The sequence below is a fragment of the Vidua chalybeata genome, chromosome 4, assembly GCF_026979565.1.
Source record: "Vidua chalybeata isolate OUT-0048 chromosome 4, bVidCha1 merged haplotype, whole genome shotgun sequence".
NCBI lineage: Eukaryota > Metazoa > Chordata > Aves > Passeriformes > Viduidae > Vidua > Vidua chalybeata.
In genome coordinates this window covers 4497907-4516824 of record NC_071533.1, presented here as the reverse complement: position 1 = coordinate 4516824, position 18918 = coordinate 4497907, and the positions used below count along the sequence as shown (strand labels likewise).

The following is an 18918-nucleotide window of genomic DNA, read 5'->3' as shown; positions in this document are numbered from 1 at the left end:
CATCTGCATTTTACCAGTATGAGAGGATTGTGCTGGAGTCCTTGTTTTCAGTGCAAGATGTGTTGGACTTGATTTTGTATGGTCAGTCCAGAGAGCAACCTATTCCTTATCTGTTTGGTTCTGTAAGTTTCTGTCTACCAGGCATGTAATGTTGGAGAGGAAGGTGATGTAATCTCTGTTCTCTAGTGAAGGCTTGGAGGTGAAAAATACCAACACAGCTTTCTATACCTTTCCTGCCTTCCTCAGAGAAGTTACAAATATTTAACAGCTAGCTAGGTGTAGTTTTGAACTTGGAAGAAACCTTAGATGGTGAACCCAAGCATGCTCATTGTGATTAAAAGAGAAAAACTGAATATTGTTCTTGTTCCTAACTCCCTCCTCTTCCCTGTGGTGCTAACAAGCTTTGGTGTTATTGTTAGAAGTCCAGCATGTCTTCTAGAAATGTTTTGCAGGTAAAGTGGTAGTAGTATTCTTTCTCCCAAACTTTCCTCCAAGTGACTGCAGTGCATTTGTGTGTGTATGCATTGACACACATGTTGTGGGTTTTGTCTGTATTTCATAGTTGTGGAACAAAAGCTCTGATTCCCAGACCTCCTTCCTCTATCTGAAAAAAAAAAAAAAAAGGTATGAATTAGGATAATTATTTTGGAATGCTTTCTGACATGCCTATTTCATGCCAGCATGAACTTTTACATAATTTCCTTCACTCTCTTCAACCCCCTGAACATCTCCACTGCTATACACCATGTTATGGATTTAAGCAGTTCATTTGAGTCTTTAATTCTAGTGTGCTCATAGCTTTGATTCAGGCTCACACCCTACACAGGCAAATGGAATATTGGTTAGAGCTTTTAGGTCACAAGCCAAAAAAAAAAAAAAAAAAAAAAAAAAGGAAAGTTACATCATTTTAAGTACTATAATAAGCAGCCATCAAGTAGAATGAAAGGTAGATCTTGCTTAGCAATAATAATAACAGTAATGGTTAGAAAATTATAGATGAGTTTCATCCAGCTGAAAAGTTGTCTTCTGGAGCTGATGGGCCAAGGACACAAAAAATATCTAACTGCTATGGTGCTGGAATAAATTTCCTTTTTCCTTCATTTCAGAGCCATCCCTCTTTCTCTTGAATCATTACAGGTGTCCTTCAGTGAGAGCAGTCAGTGCTTTTGTTGAGTTGTCCTGAAAGTTCTGTAACACTCCCTCAAATGAGAACTGCAGAGATTTGTAGGGCAGACTGCTGTGTTTTCATGTTCTTTTTGAGTAAGACATCATTTTAGGAATGCCTTGGACAGTCTACAGGACTTTCAAGGTCATACAGCGCTGGAGATGTTTTAAAATTGCTTTCTTTTATAGGACTAATTTGAAAGATGGAGCTTTCCAAAGAGCTATCCAGGTGTATGCTAAAGTTTGTTCCCTAATGATTTGCAAAACTTTGCGGGCAGAATTTTTCATGCTTGACTTCTCTGTGAGAGTGTAGGTTTAGATGTTTGTTTTTCTCTGCATCTCCTTCTCTGAAATTTAACATGAAACCCTAAGGGTGCACTGTGAAGCACCTACACAGAGGTTGAGATTCCAAGTTTGCAGTTACACATTTGGCCTTAATTCTGCTTTATTTTGGACTTGAAGCCTGGTTGTGAGTTCACAGCATTTTCCTAGATACAAAATCACGCCGTGTGTACACCCATAGATAAATTTCTAAATTACAGACTTCGGTGCTACTTAAAATTCACAAATGTGACATAAATGGAAAGCTTGCCACATCTTGCTTATATATTATACATAATTTGAGTGTATTTGAGCATAATGTATTTCATTAATGCTGCAAATATATGGGCACAGATTGATCTTTGAGTCTGAAACTGCTTTAGTTAATCCTCAGAGAAATTGGGCTGCTTTTGTAAGAAAAAAGAATACAGTTTTGAACAAAAACTTCACAAATATGCCTTGAAGTATGGGATGAAATTTCTGCTTATTTAGTGAACCTGACTGGTTTTTTTTTGTAGCATATAGCAATGAAAAATCTTTCACAGAATGCACACCTGTTCATTTTAGATGATAGAAAATGGTACGACAATAATTTGATGCAATAGCATCTTCATATAAATATAGATGTTGTAACTTAGAGTTTCCTAAAGTAGGTTTATATTTGCAGTCTCAGTGACTGTGGCATTGTGTGATCTTACTCTTTTTTTTCCAAACATGTTTATATTTGTTGTTTGGAATCTTTGTAATTGGAAATATTGGAGCACTTCTTTTTTTCCTGTTCTCTGCCTTTCATCGTGAATTTTACCTTCCTTAGTCTTAACTTTTCATGCAGTCTGACCTTTGAGTGTATTCTAAAGACTGAATTTGAGTTACAGTTACCAAGGTAACATGCTATGGTTTCATCAGTTGCAGGATTATGAATCCTCTGCAGGATAAATCAGGAAGAGTAGAAGGATTTTTAAGGAGAGGGTTTTTTTTTTGTTGTTGTTGTTCTTCTAACTCTAGTCTGGTTTGCCTTGGAGAAATACGTGACAACATATTTCTTTTTACTTTTGCCTTTTCATTTCCCATGAGAGTTGGAATGTGAAAGCCTGTCCTGCAGCATTAGAGGTGCCAGTGAAACACAGCAGTTTGCTCTTGTGCTTACACAGCCCCTGACAGATCTCCATGTTTGGCTGCTGAAAGCGGCTGTTGTTTCCATCTGCCTCTTGTGCCATCCCATCAGAGCTCCCGCCCAGCTATTCCTTCGCTGGCTCTGGGTGATAACTCCCTCATTTGATACATACAGGATCCACCACATTATCACAAACAATTTGAGTTGCCGGTGTGATTGCACCTGGATTTTGCCTTTTCAGTGAATTATGGGATATTAAGCTCTGTGAATTGGCCTTTGATAACCTTTAGCACAGGTAGCAAAGAGCACCTGGGGAACGTTGCCGCATTTCTTAGTTGGAATTGGAGGAAACCTCTGTTCATACTCACATTGCTACAGACATATGTGGGTTAGTTTTTCTTGTATTATCTCATACCTTCTGGGGACTATATAAGTCGAGATTCAAAATTTCTAACTTTCAGTGCCCTGGGGATGGGCACTGCATCCTTTCAGTGCATCCCTTCCACTGCAATGCTGGTAGAAGGGAAATCAAGCCATGTTCTAGTGGGAAATAAAGCCATATTCTAGTTTTATTTGCATCTTCAGAAAAGCTTTTATTATGAAATATCATTTAGTCAGGAAGATGAAAAGTTTTTCTGTGGTCTGTGTCCTTGAGTAGCAGACATAATTTATTTAGAGAAATCACATGTAAAACGCTTTTTCCTTCCCTTCCTCTTCCTTTTCTTTTAAGCTTGTCTTTGCATGAATTTTACTTATGCCTTTTTTCTTTTCCTTTTCCCTCTCACTTCTGTGTCATCATTTTCTTTTTGCTAGGATCCATACCTGGGCTGAATGTAGCCCAGCAATACAAGACAACCCCTTCTCTCCAAGTACTTTGGCTAAAAACAGAAGCTGAAAAATATGTAAGGGAAAGAAAGACGATTTAACTGGATCAACAAACTAAAACAAGATATCAGAATATTTAGTTGCACAGCATTCACAGAACATTCCTATGTTTAAAGTGTATTAGATTTCCTTAGCTTTGTGTTTTATTACCTTTCTCTTCTCTTTCTGTTTTCATTGTGACTAAATGTGCTGAGATGCTCGTGTATGTATGATTAGATGGTTTCGTGTCTAACTATGAATCCATGTGACAGTGTAGAAAATCTTAGATGATTGCAATGGAATAATAAATCCCAAGAATTCAAAATTCCTGGACATCCAAACTGTGCAAAGTAAACTGCTACTTTAAAGTGCAGGAATACCAGGAAAACTTATTCAGGTTTTTATTGTTCCTGCGAGAACTGCTGCAGCATTGTGAGTACAAAGCCTCCTCCTTTTTCAAAGAGCTTAGCCCTCAGCTGGAGTTAAACTGAGCTCCAAGAGCTGAGTGGCAAAATAAAGAAATAAGGCACTGACATTTTTATGGTGCAAAGTTGAATATGTGAAGTCTTCTAAGTCAGTCTTTTTAAACCTCCCTTTAAAAAAATATGCATTAGAAGACAGTTCCTGTCCTAGGTGAGTAAAATCAAATTCTGGGTTAATTATTTCATGCTGATTTTAGGGATTTACTGTTGCTCTGTGTTGGTTGGCTGGTTTGATTTGCCTGCCTTTTTCCTTAAAACAGAGTTTGTCTAATGTTCACTTTGTGATATCAAGACAACTCATTTATGTTGTTTTACCTCTATTATTTCAATTCTCTCACGGATTATTTTTATGGTCAAGTAGTAAATTGTTAATTTAAATGAAAGGTTACCTCGTGGGTATCTGCTGTTATATTTATATGTCACATTTATGTTTATATATGTTACATTTATATGTCTGTAGTGCCCTCCTTTGCCTTAAGACAAGGACATTATGCATTCTTCTGCTTTTTATTTAAGGTTCGTTTTTTAACTTCACACCATTTAAGTTTTGAAGTGACTTCAAGCCATTCATGGATTTTAGGTGGCACAAATAGCAGTGACAAAATTGGCTTTTTTAATCTGTTGCTAGGGCTAAAGGAGGTAGGACTACTATGCTGAAGCATCCTTTTTGGTTACCAGCATATTTTAATAAGCATTTCAGTGGGCCTCACTTTGAAAAGACCAGGAGCTTGCTTTTCTGCCAAACTTTATCAAATTTAACATGTGGTCTGACATATTGCGACTCGGCTAGGAGCATGCAGAACTGACTAGCTGGGTGCTAAGCAGGTCATTTGCCTGTACTGGCCTGTTGATTACAGGAACATGGGACTGAAGGGCATTTTCCAGTAACCAGAGGGCAAATCCTGTCACAGACTGAGCTGCCGCCACTCTCTTGGCAATGGACGTGGAATATTTTACTCAGTGCTTTGCCGAACATGGACTTTTGTTTTAATCTCATTCTAACTGCATAACGGTGGTACTATCTTTTTAGTTTCATCCTTCCATTCTTTATTTTAATATGTTTATTTTTTATGCCTTGTTTTAGTTTCCAGTGGCTGACTAGCACTGTTTTTGTACTGAGTTTCTTTGCTTCATCAGGAGACTCTGACAGTTCTTCTGGATGCTAAGTGTTCCAAACTGACAGGCTGCCCATGTCATTTTAGCAACCTGACAGTCATCCTGGAGTCTCCTTGTTGCTTCTGTTCTTGCTCCTAGTCTCTTTTTTTCAGATGTTCACTCATTCAGTTAATTCTTCATCCTTTTTCAAACGATTTTCCTTTGTGTTGTGGATACAAATCTTGTGATTTTAATTTAAAGGAAAGTTGAGATCTGAAGACTCAATGTGTGTGAGTCTGTGAATGTGTTAAAAGCAATAATTTGTATTTATTCCTTTCCTGAAGTGATTCTACAAAGGTATTCTGAAAGATTATATGTTCTAAAATGTACACAAAGTGATTCTACAAAGTCACTCTAAGAGAACTCTACTTTAGACATGTCAGCTCCCTGTACAAATGTCTATTTATGAATTGCATTAGTATTATATATTTATGCCTTGCATACAAGACAATATTTTTTTTTTCCAAAAATCTACTGAATTTACTTGTAAGCTTCAAAATACAGTTTTTATTTGTTTGTTTGTTTCACAAACTTCAGTTTCACAGTGCTTCTCAGTTTCAAGGAACAACTTACAAGCTGCAGTATATACATATGAGTAGCTGTTAGTGCTGAATTTTTGGACCATGGTGCATTGTTAGTGAATGGTCCTCATTCATATTCCTGCTGGAGTATTTGCAGCAGGACATCCTGCATAACAAGTGACACGGTGAAATTTAACAGAGCAAAAATTGAGCACCTTTTTTTTTCTTCCTAGAGTTGGCTTTTCTAAGATCTCAGTCTCTGATGCAACTCTTATTTTGATTTTAAATAAAGCATAAGCATGAGAATATACTTGTTTATTCAGGAACATTCTTTTTTTTTTTCAAGAAACAATGCAGTCCCTGTCAGATTTGCCAACTACATCCACCTTCTGGGGATTGGACATCCTTATTAACTGAGACTGAGAAGTTTCAGTGTGAGCAAGAAGCAGAAGATTGTTTTGGAAAATCTAATCACACAAAGGTTGTCCTCTTTACTAGTGACATGTGCAACTCTATATTCTATAATAATTTATATTTTCTCAGTTGCTAGGGTAAGGTTTTCTACAAATTTACAATTTTTATTGTTTACCAAAAAGCCAAATACATATGTAAGTAAAGCTCTGTATTCTTTGGGACATTAAGTACTCAGTAGGATTTGTTCTTAATACATTTAGTATGAATGTTCTTCAATACAAAAATTACCTTGAGAATTTAAAATCTTTGAATTCCTTTTAAATGCAACTATTACAGACAAAACTGCTTATGTTAGTAAATTAATAAGTTAGTATTCCAAACATGTAGTCTCCCCTCAAAAAATGTTGTGAGAAAATTATCTTGAAGCTATCACAAGGTATGTGCAAATTTGGAAAATCATAATAGAAGGTGGTTATCATTTGTTTACTGCCAACCTACAAGGCTGCATGGAGAAGAATCCACTTAGATTTGTTCTGGGTCCAGTATTCAGTATTTTTATTACTGACTTGCTTTATGAAATATGGATGAGGCATATTAAATTTGCAGGTGCTTAAAGCTGGGAGAGGCTTTAAGCAATGTGGGAGCAGGATTATAATGGATCCTGATGAAACAGAGCACTGAAGTATTAGAATGCAGTTCAGCAAGGAGAAATACAAAGTTATGTTCCTGAAGAAAGAGAAATCCACAGTGCAGATGGGCTGGTTAAGTGGCAGCTCAGTAAGAACAGATCTAAAAGTATTATGCGACTTGTGGCCAGTATGTGACCCTCTCTATTCATAAAATTAAAGAATGGTTTGGGTTGGAAGGGACCTGAAAGGGCATCTCATTCCAACCTATCTGCAGTGGTTGGGCAGGGGCACCTTCCACTAGACCAGGTTGCTCAAAACCCCAGTCAGCCTGGCCTTGAACACTTCCAGGGATGGGGCATCCACAGCTTCTCTGGGCAACCTGTGCCAGTCCCTCATCACCCTCACTGTAAAGAATTTTGTCCTAATATCGAATCAATCCTTCTGTTTTTCAGTTTGAATCCATTCCCCCTTCTTCTGTCCATACATGCTCTTCTTTTATGAAAAAGGCTGTCAGAAATGCTCTTTAGCCCTGTCCACATAACCTGAAATTGTAATTTCAGGTTCAAGAAGTGTAGTTAGTTCTAGAATTTCTGCTTTTTCTGCCCTGGCAGAGTATTTGCCACATCCTTGGCTGTGTCTGTATCCAGCTCTCCTTACCCATGGGAGAAGTGCAGATGTCTGTTTGCTGTACCTTCAAGTCTACTTTGAAATGGCCAAGTATAATCTTTTTCATTATTTGCTCAAGTAAGAAGCAGCCAGCAAACTCTAGTCTTACCACATACAGCCCTGCTTATCGGTTCAGTGTGCATTACATCTTTTGATCTTATTTTGCTGCTCTTGCTTTTATTGGCATGTATTTATTGCTTAAATTAATGAAGGGTTGTAATTTGACTTGAAAGGAGAGTTCAGATTGCCTGATCTGTCTACACTGACTTCCAGTGCATCACATTTTTTTGTCTACCTTATTTCTAAACTCGTCTGTGTTTTGCAGCAGCCTCTGGTTGTTCTTTTGCTTTTGTTCCCTAGAATAAACACCTCAGTTAGTCCTTGTTATTTTCTCCTCATGAAGAGGGGAAATCAAGTTGCTGCTCAGCCTTTTTCATCAGCTTAAGGAGATTAAACTCTAAATCTTGGTAGCTCTGCCCTGCAAGCTCTCCATTTTTCCAGCAGTCTCTTTGAAATGTGTACACCAGACCTTGGCACGCAGCGTGTCATCACTCTGTTAGTCAATGACATGTATAAAATCACCTGGAGCTTGTACCTGGGGGTGGCTTATAATCTGTTGTGTCAGGATGACACTCACTTCAAAACTGCTGTTTTCCAGGGAATGCTTCCTCTGTATTACCCATGGTTAAATATATGTTAAAACACGATTGTCTGACCACAAAGACAATAAGGGAGCTCAGGTTGTTCTCTTTGCCTGCTCTGTCCTTGTTCCCCTTTCCTGCTCCTTACTTCCTCTAATTTCTCCCAGCTTTCAGAGTTCTCTCCAGTCTTCTTGGCTACAGTTTTATTAATTTATATGTTTTTTTCTGGAGATCAGCTAAATTGACTGGCAACGGGCAGCTGCATCTTCCTGCCTAAAGAACTTCCTCAGTACAAACGAGTTTTTACCAGCCTGACTCAGAATGTTACCTGAAACAGCATGCTGCTGTCTTGCACCTAATTGCAACAGATTTTAATTATCATTGATTCTTAATTACCCTAAGCTACAGAAAGTATGAGCCAATTATGGATTGTTGCATTCCCAACTTTTATATAGATTCTTCTAGAGTGATGATTTCCTTCATTTCAAACTGTACAATGAAACTGAGATGTAGGGGATTTGTTTGTTTGTTTTTATTATTTGCTCAACTTAGAGGGTAGGCAAAGCAATATGCAACTACAATGCAGGTCTGATTTTATTAAATCCTGTAAAATGCAGGCACAATTGCCATTATTGGGCAAGTTTATGTAAGGTGTTCTGATTTTCCTCCATTCCTAGTTATCACTGTTTCATTTGTAATGCATTAGGGAATCACATTTTCCAAGCATTTCACTAGGATTTTTATTTTAATATTCCTAGCATGTATTTTAACAGAGCAAAACATGTTTCAAAATAGTTCTACATCTCTCCGATAGAAATAGCTGGAAATGAGTTCAATATCTCTAAATATTTAAAGAGAACAATATAGAGAGAAGCTTAAAAAAAAGGTAATATGATCAGAAGCTTATTCTATTTCCAGCCTGTAGATTAAGCAGGTGATACCCTTCCATGTACCTATTTGTTATTGTGCTTTGCCCTTCAGCAGCCACTTTTTCTTTAATATATGGTTATTCTCTTTGCTTTTGCATTTTTGATGCTACTTCATTTCTTACATAGCCAGTTGTAAGTCCTGGAAAGAACAGGAGATCTTCATCTCCACTGCATTAATCTTTATCTGCTAAATGAGGTTTTATGTGTTTCCCTGTATGCTCTGTTTGTGACACTTAAATACAAGTTTTACAGAGATGCTGGGACTGTTAGAAAAGGCCATTGTTTCAGAGTGCAGTTGAATTCAGGTCAGGGATTTAACCCCATTCCCAGTGGTAAGATGGAGTCCTACTTATAAGCATGTTCTCCCGTGGCATTTGTGGTCCCACAATGGTCTGATGAGAGCTGCAGGGGTTGTTTTAAAGGGAAGGGTGTTCTACACAGCTGCTGCTGCCGTCCTTCCTTGTAGAAAAGGGCTTTTCACTGCAAGTTTTCCACTTTGGAACAGATGACCTGTTTTGTTCTAGGTGACTGGTATGAACAGCTCTATCCACTGGTGATTACACTGAAGGACTGCATGGGAGAAGTGGTGACCAGGGCCAAGCAATCCATGGCGTTTGTCCTGCTCCAGGAACTTGCCTGTGGTTTGCCCCAGTGTTTGATGCTGACCCTAAGAAGAGACATCGTCTTTAGCCAAGCAGTAGGTTGTCTTGTGTCACTTATTTCCTTCTGTTGCTGTAGTTATAAGCATACTCTTCATGCCATGTTTGTGTTTTGTGGTTGGTCGGTTTGTTTGTTTGTTTTGTTGGGTTTTTTCCTTCCAATCTGACACAACTTTTTCATTTATTTTCCATGATATTCACCTAAATATTTTATAATGTGATAGGAAACTAAATAGTAAGTAGAAACCCATAGTACTTCTACCACTGAGTCAGAGAAGCAGGTCTGCAATGGACTGGGAAAGTTGCCTAATCCTGCCTTTGCACAAAGAAAGATCCAGAAATCTGTTTTTAGACTTCCTAGATTACATAGTTCTCAAGTCTAGTTTTGAATATGTTTTGCTGACATTCATAATTGCAGAATCACAGAATAGGTAAGGGTTCAAGGACTCTGGAGATCATCCACTCCAATCCAACCCCCCTGCCAAGGCAGGGTCACCTGGAGCAGGTGACACAGGAACACACCCAGGTGGGGTTGGAATATATCCAGAGAGGGGGACTCCAAATTCTCCTTAGTCAGCCTGTTCCAGTGCTCTGCCACCCTCAGTGTAAAGAAATTCTTCCTTATGTTGAGGTGGAATGTCTTGTATTTTAGTTTATGGCCTTTGCTCCTCATCCTGTTGCTGGGGGCCACTGAAAAGCATCTGGCACATCCTCCTGGCACTCACATAAGAGAGATGCTCCAGACCCAAATCATTTTTGTGTTCCTTCTCTGGACTCTCTCCAGTAGCTCCTTGTCTTCCGTGTCCTAATGAGCCCAGAATTGAACACAGCACTCCAGATGTGGCCTTACGGGGCACTGGCTAGGCAGCATCCAAGCTAGGGGGATTTTTTTTTTCTCCTGGTTGCATTGGAAATGGAGAGCAGATTATTTGTTTTCAGTTTGTAGCAATATTTTAAGTGTTTAAAGACTATTAGCATGTCTTTCCTTAGAACGATCTTCCCTTGGCAAATAACTGAAGCTCTTTATGTCTTCTCCTGTAGATTATGTTTTTTCAGATAGATTTTTCTCTAAATATTTCACTTAATTTCTCCCTTAAGTTGTATGTTGCAACTGCCAAGGAGATTCAGTTGTATTAGATGTTGAACCACTTTCAAATCCATTACAATTCACATAATTCACATCATAATTCACAGTTTTACATGTTCAAAGCCTGACAAGTGAGGTTCTGGTCTGATTTATGTCAGTGTAAATAACACACAATGACACAAAACAAATTAAGCTTATCTAATATAAATTAACAGACTATTTCACTACTTCATACACCAAAAAAAAAAAAAAAGGATCAAAATATGTTATTATGAAATCATGTATACAGTCACTAAACAGAAATACCTCTGCTGTTTTCTCAAATACGTAGGTGTTACCTCTGTGGTGTATAATGATAGCAAGTCTCATTTTAACTATTTGTCTTGTGACAGTGCACCTCTTAATTGCACATGTTTTCATTATCTTTACAGCTCGCTGGATTGGTCTGTGGTTTCGTGATCAAATTGCACACAGGTTTACATGACCAAGGATTTTTACAACAGCTTCATACTGTTGGATTGCTCGTGCAATATGAAGGACTCCTTAGCACATACAGTAAGTATTGTTCTTGGACAAAGTTCCTTATGTACCCAACCCAGAAGTTTACCCAGGAAGTTATTTTAACCCCCTGCTCTGTTTCCAGTAATTTGGCTTGTTGAATCAAATACTGTCCTTACAAGACAGTAGGCCTGCACAACTGAAGTCATTGACACTGTGTTGTCAATTCTGCAGCAAAAATTATAAATCTGTTTCATTCTGTGTTCCATGCAGACCTGACCCAAAATACCAGGTTTATAAAGCTAATCCAAGTAGCAGATTTAAACACTTACTGCCTTTATAAGCCTTGGCCATGATCACCAGTGCTGATAATGTGAAGATAGCCTGAAAATGGTTTCATAGTTTGTTGCAGATGCCATTATTTTGATATGTTTTAAAAAGGAAATTTGGAGGGAGAAATTGCCTTATGTTTCAAACTTTGAACTAGATCTATTGGAATCATTCCCCAAATCAAAGATTTTGACTAAAGTAGAGGAATTTAGCATTTGTGCAGCTTTTTAATGCAGTAGCTCACTTGGAGATAGCTATCTTCTCCATTTTGCATGATGCATGTTGTTATTCTCAAAGCCTTTGTCCTCCATCGCCAGGACGGCCTTTTAAACACTTTCAGAATATACAAAAGTGGCTTTTCTGAAGTTATTCTCTGCCTATATAGAGCAGGCTGATTTTCAGAATTGCTTAATACTCATACTTACCACTTAGGCCACAGAATTGTCAGCAGTTCAAGAAATCAGTCTGGTTTTATGTAAGTTATTGTAATGTGGATTTAGAACTTTGATTTTTAGATGCACAGACTGGAAAATATAATCCTCATATTGCTTTAACCAATGCATTGTCTGATCTGCCACCTCTGTTAATAATCTCTTTAATCTTTTCATGTAGGTGAAGAAGCAGGGATGCTAGAAGACATGGCTGTGGGCATTTCAGATTTGCAGAAAGTAATGTTTAAAATAATTGAAGCCAAATCAGAAGATTTTTTGCCTATTATAACTGGAAGGCGGTAAGAACTTTGTTTCTTAGAGACTGGGAAACAAAGCCACAGTTTTAATCTGTAGCCCGTGAAACCCAGCTAATGGTTTTCTTGTTGCTGAATTCTATTTTATGGAAAGTGCAATAGTTTTACTTTTCAGAAGGTGTCGTAGTATGGATTCTAAAGGTCAGTAAGCTCTGGGTTATTCTTCTGATAAAAAGCTAAAAGTTCCAGTTACTAATACAAATTAATCAGAACAATGTCTGTGTTGTGCAGAGCTACTGGTTCATTATTCAGGCAGAGATGCTGAATCCTAGATGGGTGACAAGGTCATTATTTACAGATGTTGTCTCTGAGAAACTTTGGTTTTGAATGTCCAGAATTTGTATTTCAGTGTGAGAAATGAAATTGTAAGAGTTAGACCTTGATTGTTTTTAAGATGGAAACAAAAAAATCTCAGATGCCATTTAGCATTCAAAACTTAGTGGTCATTTTTAAAACTGGAAGCCTTTTTTAGCTGCTGAAAATCACACAGGACATACTCAGTCTCAGAAATCCTTGCACAAAATCACTTAACGTTTATGAATCTCACATAAGTACTGCTGAATATGAGGACATAAACTGCAATACTCCATTAATTTTGGCTATTTGAGGGTTAACAAGATTGGAATGGATTTTTTGTCTTTATTATTATTCTAGTCTGAAGCTCCAAATGCTTTTATTTTGCAGAAATCACTTCCTTAATAGTCTCATTATTCTTAAGATGACTGTAAATTAAATTCAGCAACTTTTACAAAATATATGTTTCCTCCGAAGGGGGCTCTCACCACTGGTTTACTTAATTATTCTGGGTGATTCACTCTCATCCTATGTGCTTTCTGAGAAAGGATTGAAATAAATAACAGGAAGGCTGGAGTATGATAGGCAACACATTGGGAATAATTAAGAATAATTATGATGTGTGGATAAAAGAGAAGAAATGCATCCTTTGTAAATCACAGCAGTCAAAAATCCTGAAAAATCCAGCATCTACATTTGCTGGCTTGCTGCCATTACGGTGGTACACTGAGCTGTCACACCAGGAGGTCCTGGATTTGAAAGAGACCTGAGCTTTCAGCTGCCTCAGGCATTCTGGATTGATGGAGCAGCCAGTGTTTAGGAAGAAGAGCTACAGCCTGTGATTGCTGTACTGTACTTACTGGCAGATATTCACTGGATGGGATTGGTATCAGAAAAAAATAAAATCTATATGGCTTATGTGATGGAGTCCCATTCCTCTTAGAGCTGTGATGAGACTGCTCCTATCAAACAGCATTGGAAGTCAACCATAAAAAGAGAAGATGGTGAAAATCTAGCTATTTTCTAATAATTGTTTAAGAAACCCTCCATTTTTAGATCAGTTTGGTTGTTATATGGTATGGCTCAATAAATGAGAGTCAAGAATGTAGAAACGCAAGACAGAAAATCAAACTACAAATTCTTCTCTTGAAGAGTCAGCATATTCACTTGTAATTGTTTTTGTTTTTTTTTTTTTCTAGGGAAGTGCTTAAATCTGACATTCTGTGTGCACAAACAAATCAATCCAAAGTGTGTGGCACTGTCTAGCAGTGCACTGACCTGGTGTGGGTAGCAGACACCAGCCACCCAGGGGAGGTGAAATTCTATTCAGGAACGCACATTCTTTTATTAGAGGCCAAAGTATGCACTTTTTGAACATTCTTTACAGAATCACAGAATATTTTGATTTAGAAGGGACCCACAAGCATCATCAAGTCCAACTCCTGGCCCTGCACAGGGCTTCCCAAGAATCGCACTCGGTGCCTGAGAGTTCATGTGCTTCTTGAACTCTGTAAGGCTTGGAGCTGTGACACTTCCCTGGGGAGCCAGCTCAACCTGCTCAACCACTCTCTGGCTGAAGAAACTTTTCCTGACCAACCTAAACCTCCTCTGACACAACTTCAGGCTGTTTCCTCCTGGAGTCGAGTCCTGTCACTGCTCACTGGAGAGATCAGTGCTTGCCCCACTGTTTCCCCTCCTGAGGAAGTTATAACTGCAGTGAGGTCTCCTGCCCTCAGTCTCCTCCAGGCTGAACAGGCCAAGTGACCTCAGCCACTCCTCATACAACTTCCCCTCAAGGCCCTGCACCATCCTCGTGGCCCTCCTTTGGACACTCTCTAATGGCTCCGTGTCTTTTTTCTATCGTGGCACCCCAAACTGCCCCCAGCGCTGGAGCTGAGGCGGCCCCTGTGCAGAGCAGAGCAGAGCAGGACAATGCCCTCCCTTGCCCAGCTGGCCATGCTGTGCCTGATGCCCCCCAGGACACAGCTGCCCTCCTGGCTGCCAGGGCACTGCTGACTCACATCCAACTTTCCATCGAGCAGGACCCCCAGGGCCCTTTGCACAGCGCTGCTCTCCAGCCTCTCATTGCCCACTCTGTCCCCCAGTACATCCAGGGCTGCCCCATCCCACGTGCAGAATCTGGCACTGGCACTTGTTGAAATTCCTACAACTGCTGATTACCCAGCTCTCATTTGTTGAGGTCTCTGCAGGGCTTCTCTGCCCTCAAGGGAGTTGACAGCTCCTCCCAGTTTACTATCACCAGCAAACTTACTTAGCGCTCCTTTGAGTCCTGCATTAATGAAGAAGTTGAAGAGCACAGGGCCGAGGGCAGAGCCTGGCAGAACCCCACTAGTGACTGGACACCAGCCTGCTGTCACCCCCAGCCTGCTGTCACCCCCAGCCTGCTGTCACCCTGTTCCCTTTGTGCCCAACCTGTGAGCCAGTTGCTCACCCATCACATAACACGGTGATCCAGCTGTGTGCTGGACATTTTAGTCCAGAAGTATCCTGTGACAGACTGTATCAAAAGCTTTGCTGAAATCCAAAAGGGTTCTGTCTGCTGGCTTTCCTAGATCAACTAGGTGGGTTCATTTATTGGAATGCAGCTCAGAAAGCTGTATCCTGAGCTGCATCACAAGCAGTGTGACCGTCGCCACAAGGGAGATGGCTTTCCCTCTCTGTTCTACTCTCATGAGACCCCACCTGCAGTACTGCATGCAGCTCTGGGACCCCACATGAGAAGGATGTGGACCTATTGGAGTCCAGAGGGTTTAATGAAGATGATCAGAGGGCTGGAGCATTTCTCGTGAAGACAGGCTGAGAGACTTGGGACTGTTCAGCTTGGAGAGGACAAGGCTCCAGGGAGACCTTACAGCATTTTCCAGTACCAAATGTGGTTACAAGAGAGCTGGAGAGGGACTTTTTACAAGGGCTTGGAGATACAGGACAAGTCAAACGAAAAGAGGGGAGGTTTAGATTAGATGTTAGGAGGAAATTCTTTGCTCTGAGGGTAGTGAGGGACTGAAACAGATTGCACTATGAAGTTGTTGATGCCTGATCCCTGGAAGTGTTCATGACCCATTGGATGGGGCTCTGAGCAACATAGGTGAAAGGTGTCCCTGCCCATGGCAGAGGAGTTGAATTTAGATGATCTTTAAGGTCCCTTCCAACCCAAACCATTCTATGATTGTGCACGTGAACTTTGAGGTATCACAGTCTCTTACACCATGTTTTCAAGAAAGCTTAAAACTGGACTAGCACTTAAAGCCATGCTGAAGTGATCTAAAACATTGCACTCAGCTGAAAGAAGAGGTGGGTAAAGAACCTCCAAGCTGACTCGCTGTGACTGACCATCTGTGCATTTTTTTTTTTCTTTTACAAAGCAAAGTCCATGTAATTTACTTGTTTTGGATTTACTGCAAGGAGCTAAAGGTGTGCAATTTCAGCCAACTCAAAACAGCTGCAGGATCCATGACACCCAGCCATGTGGGGGTTACCTTTTAGAAGCATTCTACCAGGATTACAAGTGTTTGTCTGTCTTCATATGTGATGATAACAAATATTAGAGAATAATGCAAAGAAAGTTAGAGAGGGATATTTTTAAGCAGTCCTGGTTAGGCAAATCATATACATTTAAATATTGAAGAACTAAACTTATACAGTTTCTTCTTAAATAGATGAAGATTTATTATTTAGTCTCTTAAAACACATGCTCGCTTTCTCCACTCTGTTTTCCTGAAAGGTCATTAAATGTTAAAAATTATGTACTGATTTTTCCATCTCATTGGAAAATGTTGCACCCACCTAATCCATCTCCTTCCTGATAGCTCTGCACTGAATCTAGCCATGAAAGAGAGAAAGCATATGACGATAAAATTTAATGTTATATTTATTTTTATTCTTTAAGTAGAATCATAGACCTGCAAGATCTTTGGCAAACTGATGTCAAACAAGTCTTCCAGATTTCTTCCAGTCTTCCAGTACTTTGAATTGTTTCTTTTTTTGCCTCCACTTGACTTCAGTACTACTTCTGGACTTTCTAGACAGCTCTGTCATAGCTTTATGGCCTTTTCCATCCACAATCAGAAATGCATAGTTTTCATTGTTCAATTGGTAGCATACTTTTTAAAGTTACCAAGATTATCTCTGAGACTTCAAAAAGTGTTTTGAAAAAGAAAAAAAAAAAGTCAAGGGGGGGGGAAGTCACAAATTGTTCTGATACTAATTTATCATGCCTAAAGATCAGCATTTCTCAGTGTTCTTTCACATGCAGAGATTTGTAGCGACTTTGGGAGTAGTGAAATGTAGCAATGCAGTGATTGGGTGGCAGTTTGGTTCTGTAGTGCATGCTCTTTGAATTAGACTAAACCAATGTTTCTTCTCAAGCTCATCAAAGCACTCCATCACAGGAGTGTTCTGGTAGCACTTGACAGCAGCCAGGAGGGCTCTCAGGCAGGCTGAGAATTAATGCTGCTATGCAGAGGTCATGGGAACCACATTCCTTACTGTCCTTTGTGCTAACGCTCTATTTCTTTCAAATGAGTGAATTAATTAAACAAAACACAAACTTACCTGGCAAGCAGAACTATTTTGGTTTTCATCCCCCACTCCCTGAGACATGTGTTCTCCACTCAGGACTGATATCCCCCCTCAGTGGGGGACATCTGGCATTTGCTCAAAGACAGCATGGCAGTTCTAGCCTGTACTAAACACATGTTGCTGCCCTCGCTGAATGCAATTGCACTCACAGATCTGGATCCATTTTACTTTTTTCTCAGATATATGAGCAGGATAAAGTTTAAACATAACCACTGGCTCTTCCAAGTGGAAACAGTTTTTCCAAACACTTGAGCTGGTGCCAGTCATCCCTCAAGGTTGCTGAAGGTGTCAGAGCTATTGCAGAAATTGACATTTTTCTTCAAGGTTTTCTGTCTTTTTCTCACCCAAATTCTCCAGAGGGTAATCTGGATGGCATTTTTATTCTTTAGCAAGTGTGTGATTGAAGAGTTGGAGGGACTTCATGATTATTTACATAGGTGCAAACAATTATCCAGCTTAAATTTACATACAAAACTTGAATGACTTCCTTGACCTGACTTCTGTAGGCAGGATAGATCTTCCTTCCCTCCTGTTGCTGTAGCACCTCTTGTTGCTGGTGTCATATTTCAAATGTTCTCTGCAGGAGTGAAAATTTCAGCCTCCATTAGCAGTCAGCCCTTTCTGATTAAAATACCAGATCCTGAAAACAAATGGGTTTTCTTCTAGTCTGTTTTTTTTTTTTTTTTTTTTTTTTTTAATTTCGATTGGTTGCTCCAACAATGAAAAGAAAGCTAATAAAAGCTAAGATATCATCCCATTGTTTCTGCTGTGGGGTCAGGCACCAGTTCCCAAAGGCAGGTGGAATCCATCCTGGGGCTTCCATGTGATCAGAATTTGGCCTGCCAGCCAAAGTAGCACATTTTTCATTAAGTCAGACTGAACACAAATATAAGCCCAGAACTGCTATATATCATATCCCTTCTCCTAAAACAGGATTCATGTTTGTGTGATGAGCCTTCAGTTATCTTCACAGAGGCAATTTAGTTGTTGGTGATGCTTGCTACCCCCAGGGAGAAAATCCAACCACTGAATAAAATGCGAGTTTTACTTTGGGTTTTTATGAAACGTTTTTGCTCATATCACTTTTAGAGTGGATACCAGATCAAGTTGTGACTTCAGAAGTAAGTTGTTTTTGTAACTCAGCAAGATGCATTTTAAGAGTTGAGGTATTCTTACTGATATTTTGGTAGCAGAGGACTTTTTTTGCTGCTTTCATCCTTAGTCCTATTTTCACTTCAGTAAATAAGTTAGTTTATAGTTATATACAGTTATACCTGCCTTTCTTCATATATCTTGGTTATGCTCTTAAAACAAGCAAGCTGAATTATCCCTTTTTATGGTTCAATTAAGGGAAAAAGAGAGGGATTTGTAAGTCTACACATTCTCTGTACTATAGGAAGATTATTTTAAGCAGACCAGTCAAGAACCCCATCCTTATTCTTGTTTTTATTTTCCCTAGTGAACATTACATTATAGAGGTCCAGCTTCCAGCAAAGATGTTTGAGCTGCTGCCACAAGAGATTAAAGAAGGAAAGCTGCTTCGCATGTATCCAGTGCTCTTTAATGTTGGAATCAATGAACAGCAAACACTGGCAGAGAGGTAAGAAAAAGCCATGTTTCATTCTCTGTCCAAGTACTCCATGCTGGTAGAGGACATCTCTCAGGATTAGAAATAAATCTTTTTTGTTATTTGCTCTTGGACAATCTCACATTGAGTCAGTGTGTATTTCCAAAGGTATTAAAGGAAATAAACACAAGCTATGAAGCAATGTAGAACAATGAAAAAGTCCAGATGAAGATAAGACC

At 39.3% G+C, this 18918-nt stretch overlaps 1 protein-coding gene across 1 annotated transcript in view; it reads left to right on the top strand.

Moving 5' to 3' along the window:
• Positions 1 to 18918, top strand: part of INPP4B (inositol polyphosphate-4-phosphatase type II B) — a 257500-nt gene that overhangs the window by 201510 nt on the left and 37072 nt on the right. Inside the window, 4 exon segments of the mRNA XM_053940443.1 lie at positions 9425 to 9597; positions 11078 to 11201; positions 12087 to 12204; positions 18572 to 18712. Coding sequence (XP_053796418.1) covers positions 9425 to 9597; positions 11078 to 11201; positions 12087 to 12204; positions 18572 to 18712 — 556 coding nt within the window.